At 41.1% G+C, this 27,815-nt stretch overlaps 1 protein-coding gene across 1 annotated transcript; it reads right to left on the bottom strand.

Annotated features, from left to right (window-relative positions):
- Positions 1 to 641: 641 nt before the first annotated feature.
- On the bottom strand, positions 642 to 27,019 carry RFX7 (regulatory factor X7). Its single transcript, XM_009820014.2, has 8 exons — positions 26,986 to 27,019; positions 18,612 to 18,694; positions 17,658 to 17,780; positions 11,365 to 11,481; positions 8,534 to 8,618; positions 7,651 to 7,858; positions 4,959 to 5,254; positions 642 to 4,021 (listed from the first exon to the last, which is right to left on the bottom strand). Exons 3-8 carry the CDS (start codon positions 17,765 to 17,767, stop codon positions 707 to 709), a joined length of 4,131 nt encoding a protein of 1,376 aa, XP_009818316.2. The 5' UTR covers positions 17,768 to 17,780; positions 18,612 to 18,694; positions 26,986 to 27,019; the 3' UTR covers positions 642 to 706.
- Between the last annotated feature and the right edge of the window lie 796 nt (positions 27,020 to 27,815).

Below are 27,815 nucleotides of genomic sequence, written 5' to 3'. Positions count from 1 at the left end.
AAATATAAAGTATGTCATGAATATTAATGGATAAAATAACTACATAGATTTATTTCTCTTAAATAAAAAATTTAGTGCATCTTTCTTTTTCCTGGATCATGCCTGTTAGTTTTTCCTATCTCCGCCTTTTACTAGAGATGTCAATGGCACCAGCGCTACAGAGATTTCCCACAGTTTGCCACTGAGCAGTGCGCAAGAGAGCTACTCAACGATCAGGCACCTGCATGTCACCTGGTTCACTTGTGCCCACTCCCCACCACAGATCTGCAGGCACCCTGCATTTCAGACCTGAACGACAAAGGTCAGTAAAGATCATCTAGTAGGAAGTAACAAGCAATACAAAGTATGGAAAGCCTACTAACAAGCTTGACTTAAAACCCTCCCAAAGCCTCAACCATAGCTGTCACTGCTGGCTGGCTATTAACCACTTCTTTATTTGCTACAGTAAGAAATGCTGAATGGGAAACACTGTAAGATTCAAATTTTAATACTGGCTCTTTGATAGCCCATCACTTTCAGAGATTTCTTTAAAATTGGTAAGACCGCCTTTTCCCTGCTGAAGAGTGAGCAACGGGTACAGCAAACTTTTTTAAAAATGCCACAATACATAGCAAGTGTTTCTGCTGCGGGAGGCACTTCCATTAAGACAAATACAATACGTCTGTCTTTTAGATACAGTGTGCTACATACATATTACAAAACAAGATTAACCCAACATTTCAACAGCAGGATGATCCTTACTCTCCATCCACTCAAAACCTGATGTAGTCATTGAGCTAATGGATTCATTGCAGATTTGTTGAAACAAGGGGTCATTTTTTAATTCCTCCAGTGTAGCATCATCATCTTGTCCCTGCTGACGACCTGGATCAAACAGTAGATTTGTGTCTAAAGTGTTCAGATCATTAATGCTGCCTGAGAGCTCGGAAGACAACCTGATGTCGTTGGGAAAGACAGATGGAACGTTATTGAGATCTGATGCCACCTGATTCACCAGCTGCTGGCTTGTTGGCAGACTGTCCTCCCCTAAAAGGTCTTTTACAGTGCTGCTAAAATCTAACTGCTGCTCTCCGATGTCTGATTGTGCTTGGTTATCTCCAGAAGAAAAACTGATCTGATCGGTGCTGCTGTTTTTTGTGAGGTAATTTGGTGTTTGGAATTCATAAACTGAAGTGCTGGAATTGATCATATTTTGTGGGTTGGCACTAGGAAAAGCGGCGGATGTCTCTAAAATCTGAGTGAGATTCATCCTGGCTGTGTAATTTGAGGGCATGTTGTTCACTCCCAAACCTCTCACTGCATCATCGCTATCAGAATCAAGTTTGTTTAACAACACATTGGTTATTTTTTTAGTGTTTGTTTGTTTCTGAAGAGAGGGGAAGGCTGTCTGCATCATCACAGTCAACGGGACTGACTGGCTTCTTTGCGCTATGTTATTGGCACTGGTGTCTGCATGGATATTAGCAAATACATTGTGAACTTCAGGAGTCACTGGACTTCCAAAAGGTGTCAGGTTAGAGCGTGGTATATTCGAAACAGGGTAAACAGTGCTTCCACTGAGATTACGCTGGCGATGGACAGCAGGGCTTACGCTCCGGCATCTCAGACTGTTGTTGAGAGAGGAACCGCTTCCCTTGTTGTCCAAAGGAGCAGGAACAGCAAAGCCCTCTTGTTTGGTGGTGCTACTGGCAGGGGCTGCCTGGTGCTGCACAGGTGAAACAGGAGTCACGCGACCAAAGTGAGTATCATGGTGGCGCGGCTGAGACTGGTACGACTGGCCAGGAACGGCAAAAGCGTGAGGTTTCCTGAAGCGGTCTTCCACCAGCTCCTGATAGCTCGTAAGGATGCCGTGGTTTGCAACCGACGAATTGCTAACACCACCGTAGCCGTTATTCATCCACTCAAGCTTGGTTTTGTCAGGATGCGTAGCCATAGGCCGCTGCATTGGCTTCACGGGGCTACTTGATATAATGCTGGCATCATGGTAAGCCATACTGGAGCTGATGGGAGTAAACGCAAACGGGTTTCGGCATTCCACAGGACTTGGAGGGACACTGCTGCTGCAGTTTGAATGTGGTGTGCCAATAGGTGTATGCCGGCTGCTTCCTAGAGCACTGTCTACGGGAGTCGTCTGAGCCAGCCTCGAGCAAGGGCTCTCTCGGGACATGTTCTGAGATCCAGCGATCATTTCGGAGGTGGGTGTTGGAGTTGGGGTGGGGGTGGGAGTTGGGGTGGGGGTGGGTGTGGGAGTGTGAATCGGAGTGCTGTTGTTATGGATCGAATGGTAAAAGTGCGTGCTGCTTGGATGAGATGACACGGGAGCTCCTTGAGCTGCAGTCTGACTCTGAAGTGCCATTCCTAGACAACCACCATAAGGATGAGAATTATTCATGGACATTTGCTCCTCCATGAGCACCAGCTCCTCCACAATGCTGTCCTGGGTAAGGTCATCATCAAATGAAAAGAAGTTTTCGTTTGACTGAGGGACTGTATGTTCAAAATCTTTCAACTCAGACTGCAGAGGTAACTGGTTTGAAGACTGTGCTTGTATCTGACCCAAGGAGGAGTCCTGGACCTGGCTCTGTAACTGCTGGTTGTATGCATCCTGCTGTATACCTTCACAGTGCACTGGCTCCCATGCCAGTTCCTGTAAGTCACTAGAGCCAGAGTGCCCTGCCATAGTCATAACACTGATATCTTGCTGCTGTTCAAAATTCACAGATGCAAAGTCGGAGGTTTTGGAGATATGGTGCCATGTATTTGGGTTAAAGCTGCCATCAGATTTTGAATCATTTTCTATGATAAACACGTTTCCTTCCAATTTTACTTTTATGTCTGGAGATGATGCTGATGCAAGCTGCTGTCCTGAAGCAGAATCACTGGTATTTAAATTGGTGCTCAAAGAAAGGTCTGTTGCTAAGTTTGCTGCAGCTGCAGAAGGTACAGGTACCTTCACAGGTACCTTGCTGGGAACTTGAGCAAGTGTTGCTGTATTGTCACTGTTAGCTAATGATCCAACCTTTGGAGACTTCTTAACACTGTTTGCTTTTTGACCCTCCACAGCATTACTAGCTGAAAGCTGCTCCACCAGTGGTTTCTTTACAGGTGGTACCTGGGAATCCTGAAGTGTAGAAGGCTGTCGCTTTCTTGGACTTTTAGTGCATGTTTTGTCTTTAATCGTAGACTCACCAGTAGGAGGTGAACCGATGCTGGTGCTGGACAAGTTTTGACTGGCAACTGAGAGCTTTAGAGTGCTTTGATTATTGCCTGCTGAAGAAACTGGTGTGATCTCACTGGACTGTGTTTTATATTTGGTCCCTGCTTCTTCAGTTCCCTGATCACAGCCCTTAATTGGTTTTGCCTCCATGACATCATCAGCTGAAACCTTCAAGGTTGCAACCTCAAAATTAATTAGTTGAGCAGGAGGCAGGTCAGGGGTTGCCTTTATGGATTTAGACACGTCAGAGCTCTCTTGGCCCTGCACTGAGTTCTCATCCAGCAATGCTTCTGGTTCCATTTTGATCTTGACTGCAGGCGCAGCTACGACAGTGCTAGGCTTGGATCCTGGAGACTGAAGTGAAACAACAGATCCATTTTTGATCTGTGGACCAGTCCTCCCTTCTTCCACTGCTCCTGCACTACTGCTAACTGAAGGCGTCTGTTTGACAGGCACACTACTGCTGCTTGGGGCCAGAGATATTGCTGTCATTTTTACCACATTTAAGGAATTCACATGTGGAGCTGGCACAACAGTCTTGATTGGGCTACTGGTAAAGAGCACCGTCGTGGGAGAGCGGATGGTGAGAGCACTCGTATTTGCTGGCTTCGGTAAGATCTGCGGGTAGCGATGCCGGGCAGAGCGGTCACCAACTGGGCTGGCGGGAACGTTCTGGGGAGTCTTTGGTGACTGCTTGACTGATTGCATGTGCTGAGTGACCACCTGAACGTTGAGTGGCAGGACCTTGCTATCAGACGACCCCATAGGACCTGGAGATGTCACCAACTGCCTGGTCCTTGGCACCTGTAGAGAGAAAAAAAGAAAAGGTGTGGCGATGAAGCAAGAAAGTCCCCAACGCCCACAGATCACCTCATCCCCAAGCATTTCAATGGTGAAGGACAACACAGCTCAATACACCAAAGCTGGTTAATGTCAGTTTGAAACAAAACAAGCTCTTCAACTACATACAAGACAATTTCTATTTGTTTGCCTAAGGATTGGTACACAGATATCTGGCCTCAATTTTTAAGGCATGAGGTACTGGTATACACACTAGTCTGCTCTTCTGCTAATGAAAGGGTCATTCTCATACAATCGTTCACCACATGGAACAAAAAGACAGAAGACATACAAAGGTTAAAGAGGAGAGGATGTGTTCAAAACACTGTTCATTGTTAAGGTTTCAAAAGTGAGTTAAATAAAAACCCACTATCAGGCAGAAATTGACAACACAGCTAACATCTTAAAAACAAATAACCTCCCCCCCCCCCCCCCCCAGTTTTCTATGGCTGAAAGACAAAGATGTTCCATACTACAGACATTCATACAAAAATAAAATTGTTGCTGTCACTGAATGTGCGAGGCCAATGAAAGGCAATTTAGATTCCGTATTAGGAGCTCAGTGACCCACACAACTGGTGTCAGCTCTCTTGTCTGGTTAAACTTCATCTCAAGGGCAATTATTCCCTCATATAACCTTAATTATTGCTAGCTGAAATCCCACTGTCAATGACTTCAAAGACAAACTTGGCCTATGCCATGTGATCAGAATTCTGCTGCCTCTGCATTGATCCCATAACTCATGTGGTATAACACAGTCATTGGGACAGAAAAGCATCAAGGGACCCAAGTCTTTGAACAGAAACCATTTTTCTATCCCACTGACACCACTGCTTAGTTACTGGCAATTTACAGCCCTTTCATAAGGTGGTTTCTCTAGAGAATTACTGGAGAGCATTACCGGTATCGGGCTGGGAACAGCTGCCACAACAATGCCAATAGGCGGAGGAGACAGAATTGCAGGACTTCCATTAGATATACTGGTCACACCATTGGTTGTGGTGCCTTCCGTTTTCTTCGCTGGAGACTCTCCTGGCAAAGGAGACTGCAGTTTCTGTTCTTGCTGCTTCTTCTGGATCTTACGCTGCAGCTGCTGCTTGGCATCAACAGGAGATGGCAGAGTTTTCACTTGCGGTTGAAAGGAATTACTTTCAGCAGTAGGTATAAAAGCTGAGGGCTGGGGGATTCCTTTTATTCCTGAATACAAAAGGAGAAGAATGAATTGTAACTACACATACACTGTCTGCTGGAGTGCTGCTTCTGTATCTAACCACACAGAATACAGGGCAGGCATCTCCACAACCATTCTGGGAACACCTCCTCCATGAGGTGCTCCCATCCACTTCATCGTCAAATCTATTCAGTGTTTCAGTTTATTTCCACATTTGTGGCAAAACCTCTAGCTGTTAGACAAGCTGGGCATTAGCTGCTAAAATACTATGTACTGGCATCTTCTTTCTAGTAATCTCAAACTGCAACTTTTGCATCAGCAAAATCTAAAAAACAATGCATTTCCTTTAACTGACAGTAGAGGGCAGCGGATATGTTTTAGATGAACCTTTAAAATTCATCATCTACTGTGTTTTTGTTTTGTTATCAACCTCCAAGGCAGCTTTAAAAATGAAAAATCTTTCCAGAAAGCTGTGGGTCTGTGTCACAGAGAAGCAGCTCTGAGCAGATGATATTATCTAATGGCCAAAGGCATTAAACACAATGCATAAAATATCAGAATGGATCACAACCTGCATGTGATCAGGGATAATGGTGAAAGAAGGGCAAGAAGAGAAGTGTCCACGGAAAAAAAAGAAGAAGGAAAAGGTGAAAAAACTATGGAAAATAGAATGGAAGAAAATTTTGTTCTGCAGACAATGCCTTTGCTGGTCACAAGCAAGTGGTGCTTCCAGGGACAACAACAGGGAGTTAGTCTCATCTGTGCAGCTGGTACCAATCTCCCTTACAAAAATCACATCATGTTTATGATCTTTTGTTTATTAACGGTTAAGAGGATTAGGATGCTCTCTCAGTGACCAACTAACCCTGTTGAACTGCCCCTCTAAAAATGCTTTAACACTGTGTCATTTACACTTCGCAGGTTTCATAGTTTTTAAAATAACTCTTAATTATAAATTAGTCGACACCATTTCAGGGCAAGTATTTGGTTTTAGATAGCCAGTACCATGCTTAGGAACTGTGGTCTGGGAGCCCACCCTCTCAGCAGCAGTCTGAATGAAATTTTTCTTTGAGGGAAAAAATTTGCTTTTTCTCAGTTTATGCAGAGACACTGTAGTTCCTTGAGACAAAGAAGAATGGGAATATTTTATTTGCCATTCTAGAAAGAACCTCTCCTGAAATGACTATCCAAGCCACAGAGGCATGCACTGGAAATAACTGCCCTTTTCCTTGAAGGAAACCATCTTCTCTTGAAGGAAGTAGGGGGGAGACGCTACATGAGTTGAAGAGCTGTACATATACCTAGCGTTCCTTCTAGCAGCACAGCAAGCAGAACCAATGAAGCCAAGCAACGACAGGTAATAAAGGCAGCAAAACCTGCCACTGTCACCCATCAGTTCCAAGCTGCAATAAAGTAAAGAGCTGGAAGGAGAAAGAACATAATCCAGAAGGGGATCACCCCAACCTACAGCGCTGACCACCAGTTCCCATTTGAAATCGCCTATCTCAAGTCAAGAGATTTGCCTTGATCCAAACACATCTTGCTTGACAGGCCCAGGCAGAACTTCCCAGAGGGAAGGCTAGAGGGCATGTTGTGCACCTGCACTTCCCTCCTCATCCTTCATTTTTGTAATTTCCTTCATCCACAGCCACAAAAAACCTACTTTAAATGACTAAGTGACTGATTTTGAGCATGAAGAGGGAACCAAAGAACACAGAAGCAGATGTACAAAACAAACACATAGAATGTAAGCCTTCTCACAGACTGAATAGAACAGGAATTCATCTGATGTAGCAAAATACAAAATAACTCTTCTCTTTACCTCGATCCTTGATGAAGATTTGAAATCAAGTGCTGGAATCTGTCACACAACTGCCCCCGGAGAAGGCTCTCCTGCCCCTCTCAATGCCCCTCAAGCCCTTATTTCTAATGTGATCAATAACAACAGCAGCTGACATGCTTGTAATACCTGACACTAATCAAACACCTCAGAAAAATTTGCATCTGACATATCAGGAATGCCTGTAAGAAAATCTGCTCTTGAGAGAAAATGAAGACAGGCAATTGTTTCCAAATTAGGGCAAGTTACCAGACAGAAACACAGCTACACCAGCAGTTTGTCTACAAAACAGCACTGTACCAGCACCAAACTCCTTATCTCCAGGGTCCTCATCGGAGGAATGGGAGAATCACAAACTAAACCTGAGACCACTGCTTATTTTCAGATCTCTTTACCCAGACTACCAGCAAGTAAAGTAATTTGCAGCAATGTGGACTAAAATCACATAAATGGCATGCTCAATGCTCAGAGTCAGCGCTTAAAGCTTGCCCTGGAGAGAAGTGCTTCCTAAACCCAAGATGTTATTACTCTTTGAGAAAAGATCCCCTGTTTCATCCATTCAGCATTAAGTTATCTTAGTACCTGCTGGTGCCCCTGCCATTACTGTTAAAGCTGCCATTGACTTGGTACTGATATAGTGACTTTTTACAAGGAAACGAGCCAGTTCCAAGACTGTATCAAAAGGCTGGCTCAGCACTTTCTGGGCCCATTCACAAACAAGCCGGCAGGCCGCAGAGACAACTTCCTCATCAGCACTTTGCAGCTGCCCAGACGGCTCTGTCCCATCCAACTGAAACAAACAAAGGAGGAAAGGTTACTTTAATTATTAAGGGTCATTAAGGCATGAAAACAAAAATAGAGAGCAAATGATGATCAGAAACACACAAAAAGTTGAGTAAGTATGTTCAGTTTTTCATTAAATTGGGAGAATGAGATCACAACATCAGTATCATTCAAAATGAAATGTCTTAACATTCATCTACTGGTTGTTTCCAAAGGCATTATATGGAGCTGACATTCTTGGAAGAAAATTGCAGAGAGAATCCTAATATCTGGTCCCCCAACAATTGATGCTCCCTGCCTGCGGGTCAACTCAGCAGACATTGTTACCCAGGAACTGCTTCTTTCACTGGGGTTCCTCTTCCCTAGCATTGACTTTTTAAAAAAAAAAACAAAAAAAAAAACCAGTAAAACCAAAACAGAATCAGAGTTAAAAAGATATAGCTTGTGGGTGGCAACACTGTGGAAGTCTGCTTCACGTCCTAGATTAGTTTTTTTAATAGCACTGCAATTCGTTCTGAGCTTTACAGAAAAATATCAAACAATGATTTAAATTTTAAGTATCATAAAGAAGAATCTCAAAAACTACATAGCTCTTCACTTTGTTTTGAAAACTTCAGACAGAAGAACAACATAATAAATGTTAATTTGCAGAAATATATACATAAGCAAGTATATATCATACCCCATCTCCAGTTTTATGAAAGTCAAGGTTGGGCAGTGTAGGCATATGCACAAAAGCCTTCTTCCTCAGTCCACTGTAGCAATATGTGAACAAGAATTAAGGTCTAAATCGTCTCTGCTTGTTAGCTGGGGGATAGGAGGGAAGAGCAGTAATTCCTCCAATACCTCGCATAAGTTTTATAAGCAAACTCAACAACAGATCTAAGAATTACTGTCATTAACATAGACTCATAGCCAGCCAGAATCAAGAGCCTATAAATGGCTGTGTTCTTGGGCAGGTCGTTGGACTTCTTCATCTATGCAGAGGAGCAAGTGATGCTGGGGGTGATGAATTTAATTTGCTGACTTAGAGAACCACTAAACCACACCAAGTAGTTTCAATTAGTTACTCAATATTTAATTCATTAACATAAATTTGGACTAAACTCCCTTCCTAAATCAGGCCTAAAATAAGATGGAGAATGCATTTTCAAAAGTTAATTACTATTAAAAAAACGTGTTGCCAAATTTCAGTTTTACTTTATTATCAGTTCTTCTTTTTTATCTCTTTTTGCTAAATTTCCTGACATTTCCTTCTCCTAAGGGACTGCCACAAACTGAAGAAGTTCCCCATGACAAGATAGTGACTGATGAGGACATTTCTTCCTCAGATTTCACACAATTTTTGTGGCTCTCTCCCCACCCATGATAATTACTCTTCTGTAAAAATATGAACACAAATACCCAGATTTGTTCTTACACTGATCTCAAGTCAGTACACAAGAATATACTCTCTCCATTAATTACTCTTACTTGTTTATAGGTCTAAAAATCACATCAGCCTTTTCTCCTCTCAACAGCATTACTCTGCGAGTTCACATACAGTGTCTCTTCTCCGAGACACACAAATCCTTTTCAGGATGACTAATTCTTCACATTTTGTAAATATGTCTGTATTTCTCTTTCCTAGACCATGGAGTTTGCATTTGCTTGCATTAACATGGATGGAGCACAGTTACAGTAAAATAAATGCAAGGAGGATAGGTGTTAAGGTTAAGTGTGAGATAAGATCACATTTTAATAATTCTGAATTAGAAACGTCAGAAACAGAACTGAAAGAAATCCCCTGGGTCAAGCTAAAATTACATCATATGATTTCTCCTTAAAATTTCTCTAGCTTTATCCGGAACATCACTATGAAGTTTTGGACTCCACTGCTAGATAATCATAATTCAACACTGTATTTTATGAAACAATTTAACTGACACACAACTTCTCCATTTACTACAATATGGAAGGTATTTTCCCTCTATGGAAAACAAATAATTCTGGGTTGCCCACTAGCATTTTATTCTCTCTTTAAGTGCACACTTCAAGTGAGACCTTGGCAAAGGCCAGTATTACAGTGAGTCCATATCATTACTGATAGTTCTTCTGAGTGGTTCTTAATTAGAACCTACAAGCACCTTGATGCCTTTTGGCCTTTTAATGCCCTCCCTCCCTTGCTTACTGCAGTGGCTTAGCCTACCCAGCATGTCTGAACAGAGCAAAAGTCAACCCTGGGGGATGCAACAGGCAGCAGGTATTACATTACTTCACGATGGTTTCTAGGGATTCTCAAGGGAAGGTGTAATTCTGAACTTGGAAAAGACAAAATTCTTGCTGATGAGAAAACTACTTACTTCGAAAATCACTAACAGTTTTTGGTTTTTTTTTAATGGAACACCTCAGCGTGCTAAAGACTAGACAAACTGAAGCTCAGTCTCAGAAAAGCCTCAGAAAAATTCCCATCCTTGTAGCCTTTAGACTTGATTATTGAATTTCTTTTCTAGCAGAGCTTCTTGCCCCTACACTGAAGCAGCAGAACCACCAGTAGTATGAGCACACTCTTTTGCACAGGATTTTGCACAGGATTTGCCCCGAATTCTTCACAGTGGCTGCCTATTAGTTGAAAACTAATCTGTCCCAAGATCCAACTGTGTATAGTTTTTCCTGTAACAATTATGCCTAGTTACACTATAACATCAGTTTTTTAAGTACTTTAAGGTTTGTATTAAGTTACAATTAAATGGGGTAGTGTTTTTGCACGCCCTCTGGGATAGACTATTTCTCTAACACAGGGAAGGAGGGCAGGAAGCTGATTCCAACTTTGGGCACAGGGAACAAGATTCCGCAGTCAAGAGAGAGACAGCATTCCCTATCCTAGAAGCTCTTGCTCTGAATTGTCTTTCCTATCTCAGGAGGGCTGCACCATACAGTGAAGGAAGCCATCTCCCCCCTCTGGCAGCAGGACAGGCCTCAGATCATGCCTTCCAAGTCTGAAGTCTGCTTTTGTGATGACTTCCCAGTTCCCTCTTCTCTTTCAAGCAATACTAACAGTTGAGGAGAGGCAGTTTTATGAAGTATCTGTAGCACAGTTTAAGAAGGATCTTTGGCTTTACAACTAACTTTTAAATTACCGGTGTGCACAAGTATAATATAAAAGCAAAAGTGTTCTGATAATTCTGAGCAGTACTACCAATAAAATACTACCATAAAATACCAAAAAATGTACATATACGGGGCAAGTTCCTTTATTCCAATACCTCCCTTTGCATTAACCGATAAAGCTTCTTTGATTACTTGCTGCTGTGACAACTAAGCGTCAGGACCTAAATTTAAGTACTTGTTTCCAAAGGTATATCTTGCAACCTAACACTACCACAATTAGTAATTTTTAAAGAACGTTGAAAAAGTGTCTGCAGTTTTTATTTAACATTACTTCTACATTTAGCTGGTAGTTAAGCCATAATGACAGATGTTCTCCAGGCAAGTGCAGAAGAAGTTACTGAGAAGCATTCTAGCAAAGGATATTTTGATTTGCCTCTTGTGCCTAGACGACGGGCCTTCATATTTGGAAAGACATTTTTCATGATCTTTCCAAAGTCAGCAGCACTTAATGGGTGGTAGCCAAGATTGTCACAATAGCTCCTGCAACAAAGAGAAAGAAAGCGTGAATGGAATCAAAGTTAATACAGGAGGCCAGCCTGCATGCTACAGTCCATCAAAGGTTTTCAAAAGAAAACACTTATACCCATCCATATTTAGAACCACATTTAACATTAATGAAGCTATCCACAACGAATTGAATGCATTAAAAATGTATAAACAGAGCTATTAATACCATAGTTTTTGCCTTGTTCTCTGAGTTCAAAGACAAGTCATGTGGAAACATAACAAGTAGTGGCATTATCTAGAGCACAGTTAAGATTTACTCCACAACTTAGTTTGAAGCATATGTTTCAATTCACTTATTTTAGAACATAATAAAAGCAGATACATTGTTCTAGCCAGAAGTATAGCTTGAGTGTGGTAGGGCCTGAAGTCCTGCAGGAATATTTGAAAAGCAGTAAGAGATTTGTCAGTGTCCACAGAAAGATTCTGCCTATACAACCTCAACTTAATAAACCTTAAGAGAACTGAATTTAATAAAACATACCTTCCCAGGGAACCAGCTTCACCTTTATAGTTGTAACATAAACATGTACTGAGGATCTAGTCCTCTTACCACTGTACCACTACTGAACTATGAGAGCTGCTTAATTATAGACATCCTTATATTCATTAACAGCCCTAAATTAACAGAGGTTTCAACTGCCTCTACAAATGTAGACCTTCGTGCGAATGAATATACAACCTGATGATATAGGGGAATAAAGCAACAAAACGTAATTATTTTGCTAACTTTACTTATTCTAGTAAAATAGGCACTGTTATCTGTCTTCAGTCCTCAAAAGCAGGAGAAGGAATTTTGTTTCAAGATCGATTCAGATGTTTCAACATCTGAGATATTTTAAAAAAATATCTCCTTTAGTCAGAGAACAAGGATCTTTGATTTCGCTGCAAAACGTGAATGTGAAAATTTCTGGAAAATCACAAACATGTGAAAGCAGAGGAGAAAATCAGGAACTGCTCTGGAAGGTTTACCTACACAGCAAAGCTTAAGGCTGCACAAAAGATATGAAGGTCATATTGCCTTTTGTTCAAGACTCTTGCGGTATTTCACAGATATTAACACAAAACATACCATTAAAGCATTCTCATTCAGATTTCCTACAGTCACAAAGTCAGCACCAGATAGAAATAACCTCCTTCCCCGTGAGAAGTCCTACCAGCAATACACAAAAACAACCCGCCTCTGAAAAGAAGAGGTGACCATACACAGTCCTGTGTAGGCATCAGCAGGAGAGCAGAAAAACAGTAACTTCATATACCACGTTGCCTGCTACTCTAGTCAGGTATATACATGCAAACAAATCTCTGCTCATAAAGGAAGAAAAGAAGAAAGAAAGAAAGAAAGACAGAAAGAAAAAGCAGCACTCCTGAAACGGATGTTTCATTCACTAGTAAATTTCCCTACCTAGAAAAAACAGTAACAATTAGCAATGGCATTTGCATCCAAGTAGGCCAGTCAAAATGTCTTCTCTGACAACTGTAGCTCTATAGGAAGCAGTATATATTTCTTGAGACACTTCCACTGCGTTTATTTTTCTCTGTAAAAATACTAGTTATTACAGAGCAAGCATCTGCTGCTTTTACCCTGGCTGTATGTAGGCATCCTCCACTTGGAAAGCACCACCACAAATGTAATCATTTTGATGATGACAAACAGCAAGTTTTATGCTATTTGGTTCTGACATTTCCCTGCAGAGCTTGTGTGTACCCACTTCCCCCAGCTACCAGGCCACTCTGTCCAAACCAGGAGATGTTGCCTACAACCTGGTATACAGTCAGCCATTAGTCTAGTTTCTGTATGGGACATCAAGAAGGTTTTTATCCAATTTATATACCAACATATTTCATTTCAACGCATGTCAGTCACAGAATCTGGATTCTGGATATGTCCGTTTGAAGTTAATACAAAGGAATACTCCTCTTGCCTTGCTGCACCCTCTTAGGAATCAGACATTGCTTTATATGTAATAGATAGATCTCTGTGTGTCTTTTTTTTCCCCTTGCATCTTGTCAGGCTCCAATGGATTTTAACTTTACTCTAAAATTCCTAAAAGGTGTGTCTTTAGTGCTTACTGATGCTGATTACAGGACTTTAAGCCTCAACTAGTATGCAAAGGATGGCTCTCTGAATTTCTCTGCCATGGTCAGCACTATCTTTGACTGAAACTCAACGATGTCAGCTAAACAAAATGAAAAAAAAAAACCAAACCAGCAAAACAACAGGATTAGGGACCTACCAATCAATGACTTTAAAGTTAAAATTATTCCCTCTCTAGCAGAAAATAAATAACAAAGGAAAAAAAATAATCAATTCCTCAAGTCTAGCACATCTGGTTCAAGACAATTACTTGCTAGCAGCAAAACATACAGTTACATGGTCCCCTTGTATCCATACTGGCAGCTCCTGCAAGCTTGTGATTTCTGAGCTGTTATTATTATCATGTAATTTCAGTTTTCAGACAGATCAGCCCATACAGCCCCTCCTCCTCCTGGCTGGGCCGAGGACCCTCCATGTCCATCTGTGGTCTCTCATTGACTTGACAACACGTACCAGGAGTCTCTTCCCTGAAGCTCTTCTCTCTGCTACTTGCACTCTTGGCACATCGCTGAGCCTAGGAGCTGTTTTGCTTATTTGAAGGGTGGGTGGGAAACAGATGGGGGGAGGGAAGGTCGACGCAGAGACAGGAATGTCAATGGACACCCGGTTGGTTATGTTCCTTTGTACACAGCTCCCCTACATGATAAGGAGAAAAGGCCTTTTTTTGGTTTTTTTTTTTTTTTTGTAAGATCTTCAAATTAGATGTACCCAAGACATAGAATACACTGGGATTGCACCTGATTTAAATCACAAAAAAGATTAATCTAAAAGCCAATGAAGACAGTCAGGCTATGCAGCCCAGCTTACCTAGCTTCCTGGGCAGAATAATCATTATGAATAGCAAATGATAAAAGAATCTATTGCATGAAATGACACAAAGATCTTGGCTTATCTAATCCAACAAAATAATTGGTCTCTAAAAATGGGTTACAGCGAAGAAACCTTAGGAAGAGGTAGGCTCTCATTAAGCTGATGAACAATGCCGGCACAGAAATGAGCCCCAAAAATCAGGTAAGATGGAAACCAGACGTCTGAAAACCATCAGAGAAATGAAATTGCAGGTCAGACTCCCAAGAGCAGCAGCAGAGGTGGGAAACAACTGCTTTAGATGGAGTTTGATTCGCTTTAAAAGGAGTATATAGGTAGCTGCTTATGACAGGACTGGACTTCACAACACAACAGGTCCCATCCTGTTCCTATCAGGGAGTTTTTTAACACTGGTTATTAGCATGTATCTTGTGTCTTCTATTTAACAGACATTGTATTCCTATACCTACTGTCCTCTTCTGTGCTAGCTTCTGAATATTCTTCATCTAACTTGTTGGGTAACATCCTTAACACTTTGTGCACATAATCTATGTGTCAGGTGCTATCAAGTGGCCCAGCAGCCAGTAAAGCAAGGATTAATGATTTACAGACTAAAGGAAAGAGATACAGGCTGACTCAAAGACTTCCTAATCTATATTAGGCATATCAAGTGAACCTTCAGGGCACCAAACTTAAATAGGAATGACTTACTTTCCTTGTGTCACTGTAGTAGAAGCAAGATAAGAGGACCCAAGCATTTACTGAAGGCTCAACAAATCATTTTGTGTGCAAATAGGGATTTTGTCTGCATAAGTACTGCAGGACTGCACTTCAACTCAAAATCCTAATTCTCTAAACTCAGCTAAATCTACACATGGCTGCTACCAGAAAGGTGTTTACTAATAGGGAGAAGATACCCAAATAAAAGTGACTTACAAGAAAACATTGAAAGGATCTGATGAGAAGCAACATCTATCCTCTGCAGGTTAGATAACACTTTAGGCAGCTCCCTGTGAGTTCCCATATTTTCCAGACTGTATTTCCCCATAGCTCCCAAAGGAAGCTGGCAGAAGAACTGTGCGTGCCAAACAGAAACACAGCTTCTTACAGCCCAACGTATTCTGTCAGTGCAAGTGGCGTCACAGCATCAACAAGAGAGGTGAACTAGCCCTCATTTACCTCCTTTCTGAAATTCAGCTGCAAGCTCTCAACCTTCGCAAGTGCGACTGCCTTATGTTATGATGCATTTTTCATTTATTTTATCCCTTTCAAAAGGGAGATTAATCCATTCACTTATATCCAGTTAGAGATGTGAATTCACAATTAAATAGAAGAGTAAGAAAACAGAAAGAAGAGTCACTGTGTTGAACAAGCTCAGCAAGAAAAGGCTACTGAAACGTGGAGGAGCTGGAAACACTATCAACACTTGCCAATGGTGGACTTGTGTGTCTTTCTCTCTTCATAGAAAAAAAACTCATGAAAGGTGATGCAGAAGCCCAGTAGTTTTGTAAGATTTATTTTGACCAAAATTTACAGCAGGAATTGAGATGCTGGTATGATGTGGCACTCTTCAGAAGCCTTCTAACTTTGATTTTCATGTGCAGAGTGCATAAGCTTGCTCACTGTGAGCTCATGCAACATCTATCTTTGCACACAGAGGAGAGAAATGGCAACTTGCTAATATGGCAGAAGTGAGTTTTGAGAGGTCTTAACACCCTTAGGTAAAGAAAAATTACTTACCAAAACTAACTCTCTTATCTATTTATATGCCTGTTCCCTACCTCCCACTCCAAGACTACTCTTCCTTTGGTGTGCAAGAATAACTCATGAAAATATTCAAAGAAACGGAATGTTTTAAAAACAGAACAGATGCTTTCAAAGGAGAACAGATTCCAAACATTTGATATTTTACTGAATATTTGCTTACCGCCCTTATTTTGTTAGGAAAAAAAAATACAATACACAAATACTTGATGCAGCTACATACAAAAGCCATCCAAATTTCACACTCCACAATCTGTAGATGATGATTTTTCCGGGCATCTGCAGCTTGGCACAGCATGGAAGCCAAGCAGATTTGTTGCTGAAGCAGGCCATAAATTATTAAATAAGAAATATATTTAAGAATAACGCTTCCATCTCTCTCCCGCACAGCAGCTGCCGCTGTTGCTGTGTCTGCGCGAGAGGCTGCTGCTCGGGGATTGGCCACCCCAGCACGTCTGTGCCATTGGCTCTATTTCCAGGCTGCGTCACCACTCCAGTCGATGGCGAGATTTCAGAAATAGGTGTATGCATGTTTATCAACCCCAGGCAAGCAAATGCCATCATGTTTCAGCTCAGTCAGAGTAAAAAACTTGACCAAAGAGAGTTAATTAAAAGGACGTATTCGCAGAAGGCAACCCTGCAATAACAATTACTAAGGGCTGAATCCTGTAGGCACTTAGGAGTTGAAGGGACTCAGCTCGCTGCAAATTACTGTAATCATTCAGATTATGGAAATATTCATACTAGATCATAAATCTGTTATTCATCTTCAGGCAACTGGTCTGAGGATGATCTCCCCCCCACCACCCCGAGAATGTTCTGTAAATGAATTCAAATCCAACTTCCATCAGACAGCTCCCTCTCCCTTGCTTCTAATCGCTTTCTCATTACATGGTAGCTTTGAGACTTGACAACACAGACTCACAGTGGCCTTGGTTACTGGTTTCATACATATTCAGATATATTGTGCCTCTGTAGAAATCAGGTTTGCTGCAGGAAGGTCCAATATTTATGCATTATTCTGGAAAGAAAGGTGTGATGGGCTAGATCTCATGTGCAAAATAGCTGCATTTCCACGAAGAACAATTCAACCCCTCATCCTTGTTAAGGCAGTCATGCACGTATGTATACACAAGCAGACCAAAACGTACTGTATGATAGTAACTGATGCTTTTTACCTGTGCCAGTCTGTCCACAAAACAAACCCAATATTCATACAGATATTGACTTGTTAAGAAATACTTGTACCTTTCCTTCAGCATATGTAATGCACAATTTAAACATCACAGTCTTATCTTTAGTGGCAGAAATAATGAATACAGTTTGCCTCACTGTAGCTAGTACATCTTCAGGTACATTAGTACATAAAGCCTTGTTCTGCTATGGGCACTTGTACATCAGCGGAGTACCTGTAGAGCCAGTGTCACAGAACTATCTATGCTCACTAAAGCCATATGTATGGATCCAGTTTGGAAGCACTCACTTGTATTCATCATAAACCTCCTGCTTGGGAAGAGATGTCTCAGGGTGCTCTTCCAAGGTGTTCCGTATCCACGAGAAGGCGTGCATCTGCTGGGCACGGCTGGATGACATGGAGATCTGATCGCTAGTGAAAGAAGAAGCAGTGCTGATGAAGACTTCACTCCATAGCTCCTGCTCAGTTACAAGACTTAGTATTTGTCTGCCTACACAGGTGGAGAGACACCAGAGATAACGAGGGCCAGTACCTCACACGTTAAGTTATTCCTTGAGGCATGGGCAGCAGTTACCTCCCTCTTTCATCTACAATTTAAGGAAGAGATTCCACACTCCAGTTCTTGACTGATACACAGCCATGAGTAGGCAGTGATCAGTGAGAGTCCATCTGCCTCCCCTCTTAAATTTATTGTTCCTTACTGACCGCCTGTAAGATTTTGCCCACTTAGTTTACCAGCTGCCCTTTGGAAACACCCAACTTTCCAAGCAGATGCTCAGAGTGCTTCCTGTAGGCATCTGTCTGCCTATAACCATCCTAGTGGGAACATATACTAATTTTATGATGTTGTGATCTGCAGATTGGTTTTCTAGACCTTCCTTTAGTCAAACAAATGTTACCAGAAATACCAGTAGTTCCTTCTTTCCCCTGCCATCACATTTGTGTCGCTGTATTATCACTTCCTACAGAAAAAGTGAAGGAACAATCACACTTAGGCTGCAAAACACTTTCTCTGATGACTCTTGCGTTTTAGGAGGTTTATATTCCCATGCTATTCATGCACTAAAGAGTCAAAAGTTAAAAAACCCCAATCTTCAGGATAAGAAGAGTCCTTAATGTTTAATAAAGGCTGTTTCTGCTACCAAATGTGTCATGTGAATGGTTCCTCAGCAGATAAGTGCCACAGGAAGTAAAGTAAGTTTTCAGCACTAGCTGCTCATGTTTACACACCCACACACATACCTTTTGTCTCCATTGTTGGGACCCGAAGGCAGCTGAAGGTAGAGGTAGAGTTTCTCTAGGTCTGTAAACTTCTCAACTTCTTGCTAGATAACAAAGGTGTTTTGGTTAAAAAATAGGGTGGGGTGAGGCAGGGGGAGAAAAAGCAAACAGTAAGAGTGGAACTAGACAGCTAAAACTGTCATCCAACAGTGTATTTCTAAATAATGCAATTTTAAACAAGACAATATTTACTTATGTGCAAGAATGTAACTGTGAGCACTCTGGGACTAGAAACCTGATTTTTCTGTTTTATTTGCACACCATCACACACTAGAAAGTGCTGGTCACCATCACAGAATTCACATGCAACAAAAGCAGAATCTGGAAAACTGTTAGTAATAGATCACTTCTGTAACCAGACACGTAACATGAAAACTTTATCTTCTCAGGGCACACATGAAGCACCTCTGAGAGCACAGCATCAAAAAACAGCTATGTTGTAACAACGCAGGATGTCACACCTGATCCTGTGATCCACTATATATTAATAGTTAAGCACCACAGACTTCAATGAAGATATTTTAAAATCTATCTACATACATATGTATTTTTTTTTCCTTTGGAAATCAGAGTTATTGAACAGGTACTGAAGACAAGCCATTCAGTTAACATGAATCTCAGTGATGTCGGACTCCTCCTCCAGAGGATACCAGCTGAGGATCAGACACAAGCGTGAGTTTTACCTGGTGTATGCAAACAGTGATTGCTATATACAAACTAGCTTTTGGTCATCTGAAACCAGCTACACGGACTTAGAAATACCAGGAAAATCAGTTGTGGTAACGTGCTCAGGCCTGCTGAGCAGCAGCGGGAGAAAAGCCACACCGCAAGGAGCAAACAGGTTCTCCTTCAGGAAGATGCTGCAGAAGCAGTGCATGAGGTAGTGCAACATCAGCACAGAGCCAAAGACTCCCATGATCCCTTTTTAAGTCAGAATACAGCTTTTGGATTACAGCTCATTCTCTTTTCCTTTACTGGTGTTTTACTACCAATGTAACCTTTTCCAAAAAGAAAGAAAAGAAGAGAGCAGGGTCAACAGGTAGTGAGACCTGGCTGTTTACTTCAGCAATGAGCAGAATAGAGAGTGGGGAAACTAAAAATGTAGACTTCACTTCAAACTGGGGCTCCCTACCCGCCCCAGTCACGTCCAGATCCGCCTCGCTTCAGCTGGCACAAAACTAACAGCAGTACTAGAGAGAGGAGAGCTCCCACTTCCCCTCCGCTGGCTTTGCGCCCAACGCGTGGGTCCCCTCCCTGGCCCCAGACTCTGGGCAAGGACCGGCGGGACACGCCGTCTGGGGAAGGCCACTGGGAGAGCGCGGGGGGGCTTGTTAATCCCCGCTGTCTAAACCCACTGCAAAACTGCCTCACAGAACTGGGCCACCAGCGATGCGACAGACGCTCTCAGAGCCAAGAGAAACACTTCCAGCAGGAGCCAGGTAACAGACACTGGATTTGTTGCTTTTATAAACTGCAGCAAACCACATCATTTGGGTTTTTTTTTTTTCCTCTGACAAACTCCTGAAATTTGCTGACACCGATTTCTGCGTGGCTCTACAGCAGCTTACACAGCAGTGGTGCTCAGACCACCAAATATCCAGAGAGATATTTCTTCATGGGTGCATTTTGTCAAATTCTCTGTTCTTCCTTTCCTGCATATATCACAGCATTTGGACTGGAGGGTTTTCCTTTAACAAACCGATTATTGAAAAGATCAATGTTCTTCAAAGAAAGAATTTATAAAAAGTTAATCACTTATTTATGAAAATATAGAAATTTAACAACTACAAGAAAATTTGCACTTATTAGACCTCCTCTTCTTCAAGGAACTTAGCTGCTTTTTGTTTTAAACAGCAAATGCCAAAGCAGTACACCGAAGGACACTGTTTGGGTGAGATTACCTTGCATGGTAAAAGCATCCCAGGCAAAACCAAACAAAAAAACTCCTGACAACTCTGACACTGAGGTGGAAGACAACCTCTCACTTCCAAATCTGATGTGCCAGAGTCCAACATAAAGGGCAAGGTTTTAGATGAAACATTGAACCTTTCATCAAAAAAATACGGAAGTAGTCTCAGAGCCCACTGCAGTTGAAGCAACTTCTGCTGTGTCCTGGCAGAAGGAAGGGGCTGTGTGGAAGGGCCCTGCCTGAGCCGTGGAGGCTCTGCTACACAGGCCCCATCCGTCAAACCCCCTAATTAAAAAAAAAACCCCACAAACAAAAAAACCAACACTATATGTGTAGAGAAAAAATTTGGCTGGGATTATGTCAGCAGAGCCTTTTCCAAAGGATGTAAGCAAGCCACTGACTCTCTCATCAGCAAAACTGCATCCCTAGAACTGAGGCAGATGAGGATTATGGCTTTCTCACATCCTCAGCAGAAGCAGCTGGACAGTGATGTTATCTCACTGTTTTTACTCCTCTCCAAGCATGGCCCCAAGCAGCAGTTTCTGCACAACTGCTCCAGCTTCCAGGGATGGCTGCAGGGAAGCCCTAGGGAGGCAGGACCTCCTCAAAACAGCAGTTAACACACAGCCAGGAGTCACAGGCAGTTCACAGAGGTAATCCCACCTGGGTGATAATTAGATAAACCTAAGCTTATTAGATGAGACCAAATCTATTTAGAGAAAACTGTCTTGAAACTGAAGCAGTGGCAGCAAAGGGATGGAGTGTGACAGTGCAAGCAGATTCAGGAAACATCATGTTTTATTTAGTTTAAAAATTTGTTAAACATTATGTTTTGTTTAGGCTGTTTTCTCTAAAGATTTCTAAAACTCTCACAACTTGGTTTACAGCCTCAGTAAGTACAATATCTTCTTCAACCTCAGCTGACATCCAACAGTTCTCAGTGCTAAAGGTGTGGTGAATTCACTAATAACTCTGCTACTGCAACTGTTCGATGTATCAAAACTTTCAAATTTCTTAATGCAATCAGAAAAATATTTGGGAAAGTGGAAGAACATTTCAGCTGGCCTACTGACCAAGAAGAAAAAGATTCAGTCATCCTGACTTTTCCTTTGTGCTAAGTTGGATGCATATGGAAATGAATAAAAAGAAACAAGAACACAAAATAGACTATAAATTTTCTCCACCACCACCCCCAAAATAGGTCAATAGTGTGGAAAAAATAGGTCAATAGAATGAAAAAGAGTCACAGCATCAAAAGGAAGACTGCAATGCTGGCCTCATCTTGGACAAGTTCCCCTTTGTGTAGCCTGTTAAAGCTTATGCTACAGTAGTTTTAAAACCCATACAGAATGTAAAATGTCTGGGGAATCCTTTCCCGCTACTTAAAAGGATCCAAGTAAAAAATTTTGCTTGAAGTTTCCTGACCTTGATTGACTGGTTCTATCAAATCAGATGAAGACTGTCTAATTCTCCAAAGGCTATTTATAAACCATATTTCTTGAAGCTGCATTAGAAAAATGCATAAGCATCCTAAGCTGCTTGCAGGACTGAGGTGTAAAGCCATCACAAAGCACCACCTCTGCTATTCTTGGTTTTCAGACATTATATTTATTCCCTGTAATTGGAATCCCATTAAATAAAGGAAGATTCAGTGAAGATCGGGAGCAAGCAGTGTTCATACTTATTTTCACAACTTGGCTTCAATTTAGCCAAAAAATGTATCAAGTACTCAAAATATCTGAGTGATCTTATATTCTGAGACAGAAAAACTAAGGACAAAAAATTAGAAACCTCAAGTCACAGCTAAGCAAAGACTTTCAGTAACATATAAAGGAGCAGAAATCTCTGATATTTTTGTTTTGACAGTTACCAGATACAGACAGTTCACTGTAAAAATGCACAAAATATGTAGCAAACAAATTAAACCAGAGTTCCATATATATTTGCATTATGAGTGGCCACATGGATCTGCTCCAAATGAATCTGTCCTTTCGCTGCCTAAGACAGACACAGAACAAGGATCTCGTAGGAACAGAAGCAACTTTTTCATTCTAACAGGCATTTTGATTGAGCAAATAAACAGCTGTGAAATAAACCAGGATGGCTAAAATGTTGTGGGGTGGGTTTTTTTTAATAAATGAAAATAGCAGGTTTTGACATCTGGTTCCATTCTGAGAGACACTAACTAGACACTGAAACTTTTCGCAGCACAAAGAGACAAAGATCAGTTCAACACAGAATGAGGTTAAGGACTTAATCTGTGTTATAGGAAACATGAGTTTATTCATGTTCCTGCTTGAACCAGAGAACCTAGAGATTTGAATGTGAGTCTCCAGAATCACAGAATGTAGTTTCAGGTTTCCTGACCTTGGTGGATTGAGTCTCTCTATCTGGTTTTCTCTGACTGCTGATCTACTGACAGGTCACAAACATTAGTGAAGTTTCATCCTAAAGTTGTCAAAAGCGATTACCATGGGAAAACTCCAGGGAATGTGCTTTTTCTGGATTGTTTTCAAGAAAAAAATATTTAGTCAGGCCAAACTTTAAATAAGATAGAGGAAGACTATACTAGGGAACAATTAGCAAAGTTTCAACTTCTCTAATGAACACAGTGAAAAACGGCATTCAAATTTGAACTATTTCCACAATGAAGGTAGAATTACAGGTTATTTCTGTCCTTGAGTTCTGGTGAAGAGGAGCTAAAGGCCAGGGGCACCACTGCAAGCTTTTTGCAAGACTACTATTTTAGAGAGCATGGACTGATCTTAGTATTTCTTCCCCCATTTTGAGTATTTATAGATAACAATGCTCTAACTGAAGTAAAAAAGGCTATGCCAATGGCAATGTAGCTTGCACCTACTGGCAGACTGGTTCTAAAACTTGTCATACTTCAGCAGAACAAACATCTATTATTTAACAACCAGACTAAGAATAGCAAAGTAGTCAAGCAATCATCTCCCCACTTTGTGAACAGAAAAGCAAGAAGCAAAGGTTAAATAATTTGCTCAAGGTCAGATGGTTTGTTGGAAATATGATCAAGACAGAAAATAGCTAATACTTGAAAGAGAACCTATTATTCTAAAAAGCTGATAAGAAATACATTTGATATGCTTTATCTGAACAGAAACATATTTTAGGTGCTAAATATTCCAAACAAGCCTTAAAAAACACAAGGCAGCTTTGTACTGACAGTGTCCATGCACAGCTGCCAGAGCTTCATAGAGCTTCTGCCTGTCTCCTGTAGGGCCAAAAAGGCAAGTGACAAGCGACTACCTTCTCTGCAGCAGGACCAAGGCACATTGCTTCAACAGATCTTACACACCGCTGCTGCCCACACGGCTTAACTGCTCCAGCCATCAGCAACTTTGGTTTTCATGGCCATCAATCCAGCACTCTCACCAGCACTGACCTCTTTTCAGAGGACTAAGGAAAGAAACGTTGACCTTCTTGCTGAGCGATTATATGGAGCATACCATTTTAAAAATCAGGTTCAAGAGTTCACTTACTATACGGCAACAAATATAACAAGCGAAGTCATAAGAGAATCTACTGCTAGACATGTTTACTACAGTTAAAAAGATGTTATAATGAATTTTTAATGGCTGTTTACACCACAATTCTTGCTAATTATCTTTTTTGGATTGCACAGCGTACAATGATTTTCTTATGATCTTCCAGAAACTGACAGTATGTCAGAATATAAGTGATGCAGTATAACAAGTAAACGGCAGGTAACTTTGGTCTCTCGTATGAGTAACTGCAGTCCCAGTGCCCTTATACTAGCTGTTTTCCCTAGTCCTCTGCTGCTAGCTACCTCCACAACAAAGACTATTGCCATCACCTCTGTTTCTTCTTATTTCTCTCTTTCTTGCTACCCTGTGTTGAACTAGGCAGTCTATATGCTAAAGAGCATTTGTGTGCAGCTCTGCACACTGCAGTTATGACTGGTGCTACTGAACACAAACAGCAACAAGCGTAGTCTGATTTTTCTCTATTGGTGTTTTTTCTTTTAAGATTGCTAGCAAACTGATCAAGTTTAAATGCTTTAAGGTATCACCAGCACCTCCCAATATAACTGAAAGCTAGTCCCAAATCTCCTCCTTACAGGAAGAAGGAAGACAAGGAACAGACATTGTCCCTTTATGCTTCATGAGACTGATTCAAAGGCCCTGAAATGGTTTCTATCTGAACCAAATATGTAAGAATACACTCTTAAAAGAAATGTTCTGACCTGCCCATAAGCTTGGAATCGGACTCCCTGCAGGCAGCTGGTGCCCCAATCACAGGACTGCTCTGACAAACCCATACACATTCCACCAAAGAGGCAACCTGCTCATCCACCTTCTGCAGCACAAAACTGGACAGGCCTGCAAGGAAGCTCCGAACAAGTTATTTAGAACTATATAGTCATGGCCTTTTAGTTTAACATACTTTTAGATTCTGTCTGCAGCTCACAGCTTTCCAAGAGCACGTAAAAATGCAGAAACCATTTTGCCAGAATTCAGCTTAATTTTTATTTCCTAAAACTGTATGATCTTGGATTTTTCTTTTTTAAACTACCTGAACAGCATTAGATCTACCTTTGCTAACCTAGAGTGGCCTTTCCACTGTTGACAGGACTCCTCTGAACTCATCAGCAGGACAGACAAAGAGGCATCTGGAACAGAAAATTAGACCAGCAGGACACTGCTCCTCTGTTCCAAGCCAAGCTATGGAAACTGCTTTGCGTGCAAGAGCACTATTCAGAGAAATAGCTTGTCCATCCAATGGATGAGACCTACACAAATGAATGGGCTCATACAAACTGATAATCCCTACCTCAGTATTCTAGGTCGGCAAAGCTGCAGAATTTAATGCAAGAATAGTCCTAGTGTAATTCCATTTTTCTTAAAATGGATTTCCAAGAAGCAGATGACTAGTTAACCTCCCACTTATTTACTCCCTCTCCGATGCTACTTAGGAACACCTACCCCACTTCCCATTTTTCACCACAGAAAAACCTGGTGTTAAAAGAGCTTCTCAAGTGCAATTTGCCCTTTTGCCACTGAAGACTCATACAAGAAAATTAAGATCTTAAGACACCTGCTTTTTGTCCACAAATGTCAATGACGAATGAAGTGGACAAAAATTACGTTTTGCACCACTATTTTAGTTGGATGCATCCAAGAATTTTTAATTGTAGGCAAAATTGGGTCCAAAGTTTGTTTGCAATACAACAATACAACTTAGTTCAAACCTCTTACCACGATAAATTAAGACAACATTTTAAGGAAAGAAAATTCAGTGCCATCTGAATTAGCCTTTGATAATGTGACTTCAAGGAGTATTCTTATTTAGCTCAGCCATACAGCTGAACAGATTCTATCTGATAGTATCCAGATGGTTGTCTATGTCATATTTTTATCTTACCCGCTGGTACTTCTGGATGAAATGCCGAAGGTAGAAAGCCAGAATAAACAGTCCCTTCCAGTCTTAAGATTTATGAACTCAGACTCTGATTTAAACAAACTCGGAACCTGCTCACTATTAAAAACAAACAAATAAAACCTCCTTCTGAGTTAGTGCTAGATATTTGCTTCCCAGAAATAATGTCTTATCACTGTCTAGATCCTGTTATTTTAACGCACAAAGGAATATGATGTTTATGCATTTCAAGAGCTTTCCTTCTTCAAAAAACAATATTATCTCTCTGTCCTAAGTAGTACAGTGGCACTAACAGGACCTGTAGTGTTGCACATTTCTGGGAAGGTACCTGAGATGGTGTGCAACTTCTGAAGTTTAAAAAAAGAAACAAAAAATCTGATAATTATGACACCTGCAAGATTTTCACAGACCAGGACATTAGTCTGCCAGGTTTTGTGCAAACATGCAGTTCAATCTAGTTCCTTCCTTAAAATGTAGTACCAGCCATGAATTAACTGTTTCAGGGAAACAACAACAAAAGCAATAATCATTGTCATTAAAGGCCTAATCACAGAATCACTAAGGTTGGAAAAGACCTGTAAGATCATCAAGTCCAATCATCAACCCAACACCATCATGCCCACTAAACCATGTCCAGCAATGAGCAATGGAACTTGACACACAATTAGCTTCTTACATACTCTGATCTGTGCAATACATAATCTTGCATTTAATAAAAACATAGTTACAAAAGCAGTAAATCACCTTTCTGTGCTCTATCTATACCGACAGTTCTACAAGTGGCAATCATAGCCACCTGCTGCTGGCAATGAGAGATCAATACATCCATGGAAAACACACACACATTTTTTTGGCAATGGCAACGAATTTTGATCATATTTAGTGGTAGTACCTTAAAGCACTGCTAAGAAAAGGCTTCATAATAGCTGTCAGTCTCCAGAGCCATCTATTTTGGTCTCACAGTTTATTAAATATTAAAAAGCATTCTGGAGTTGTACTTACCAAAATGCAGTCCACTTTAGATTGTACAGTTTTGCTAGATGTGAGGGAAGAAAGAGAGAATAGAAATCGCGAATTAATCTAAACAGCAATGACAAAATATTACATATTAGAATTTCTATCACTGTACTACAGGCTTAATCTCCTGCTGTGAAATATCCTGCCAGTCTATGGAAGAATACCCATGCAGCTTTTTTTTTTGTAGAAAGCCACCCCAAACTTAACTGTTTGTTAGAATTCTTGCTGGTTTGCTCTTTTATATAAGAACTGTAATTTTGTTAATGAAATATCATTGCAACTGGGAGCTATTATCCCAAGTCGCAAAGCAGCCAGGATGGATGTCACTACTTTTTTTGTAAGCTCTTCCACAATTCAGATGCATTTTACTTGTTCATCTGTAAACACAATTAACAACCCCTTCTCCCCACACTTCAGTAAATCCCACCACTTCAAGGCATTTATTTCTAGCTTTCCAAAGAGCTGCTACAAAGCAGACAATTGGTATCCCACTGGCAACTTAGGAGTTTTCCACGTTAGTCTCGCTACCTCCCAGTTGGCTTATTAAGACGACATTGGGTGGGGACTGAATTAAAGTATGCCATAAATGACCTCAGTACATGTGCCAAGGAGTGCAAACAGTATGGAACTTATTATACTTCATATAAACACACCCATAAGCAGCTTTTGTGTTTCTTAAGGGTGCTGTATTTCACATGCTTTGTCTGACTGCATTAGTTGAAGGCATTTTATCATTGCTCTGAAGAGGAGCAGGAGCTTTAACATGCAAAAAACAATAGTCTTTACTGCTGGACGCCTACTGAACAAGCACTAAA

The sequence above is a fragment of the Gavia stellata genome, chromosome 13 (genome assembly GCF_030936135.1).
Source record: "Gavia stellata isolate bGavSte3 chromosome 13, bGavSte3.hap2, whole genome shotgun sequence".
In the NCBI taxonomy this organism is placed as follows: Eukaryota; Metazoa; Chordata; class Aves; order Gaviiformes; family Gaviidae; genus Gavia; species Gavia stellata.
Note: the sequence above shows the minus strand (reverse complement) of the source record. Positions and strands in the feature narration are given on the sequence as shown.

What these genes read in the sequence shown, in the direction of transcription:
- RFX7 (XM_009820014.2), bottom strand. Translation starts at nt 17,767, where the DNA reads ATGTCATCCAGCCGTGCCCAGCAGATGCACGCCTTCTCGTGGATACGG. An exon ending in GGCACAAGAGGCAAATCAAA is followed by an intron (nt 8,619 to 11,364) that starts ATATCCTTTGCT and finishes ATTCTTGTTCAC; the next exon opens with ATATTGCTACAGTGGACTGA. An exon ending in TTCATAAAACTGGAGATGGG is followed by an intron (nt 7,859 to 8,533) that starts GTATGATATATA and finishes TGTTTGTTTCAG; the next exon opens with TTGGATGGGACAGAGCCGTC.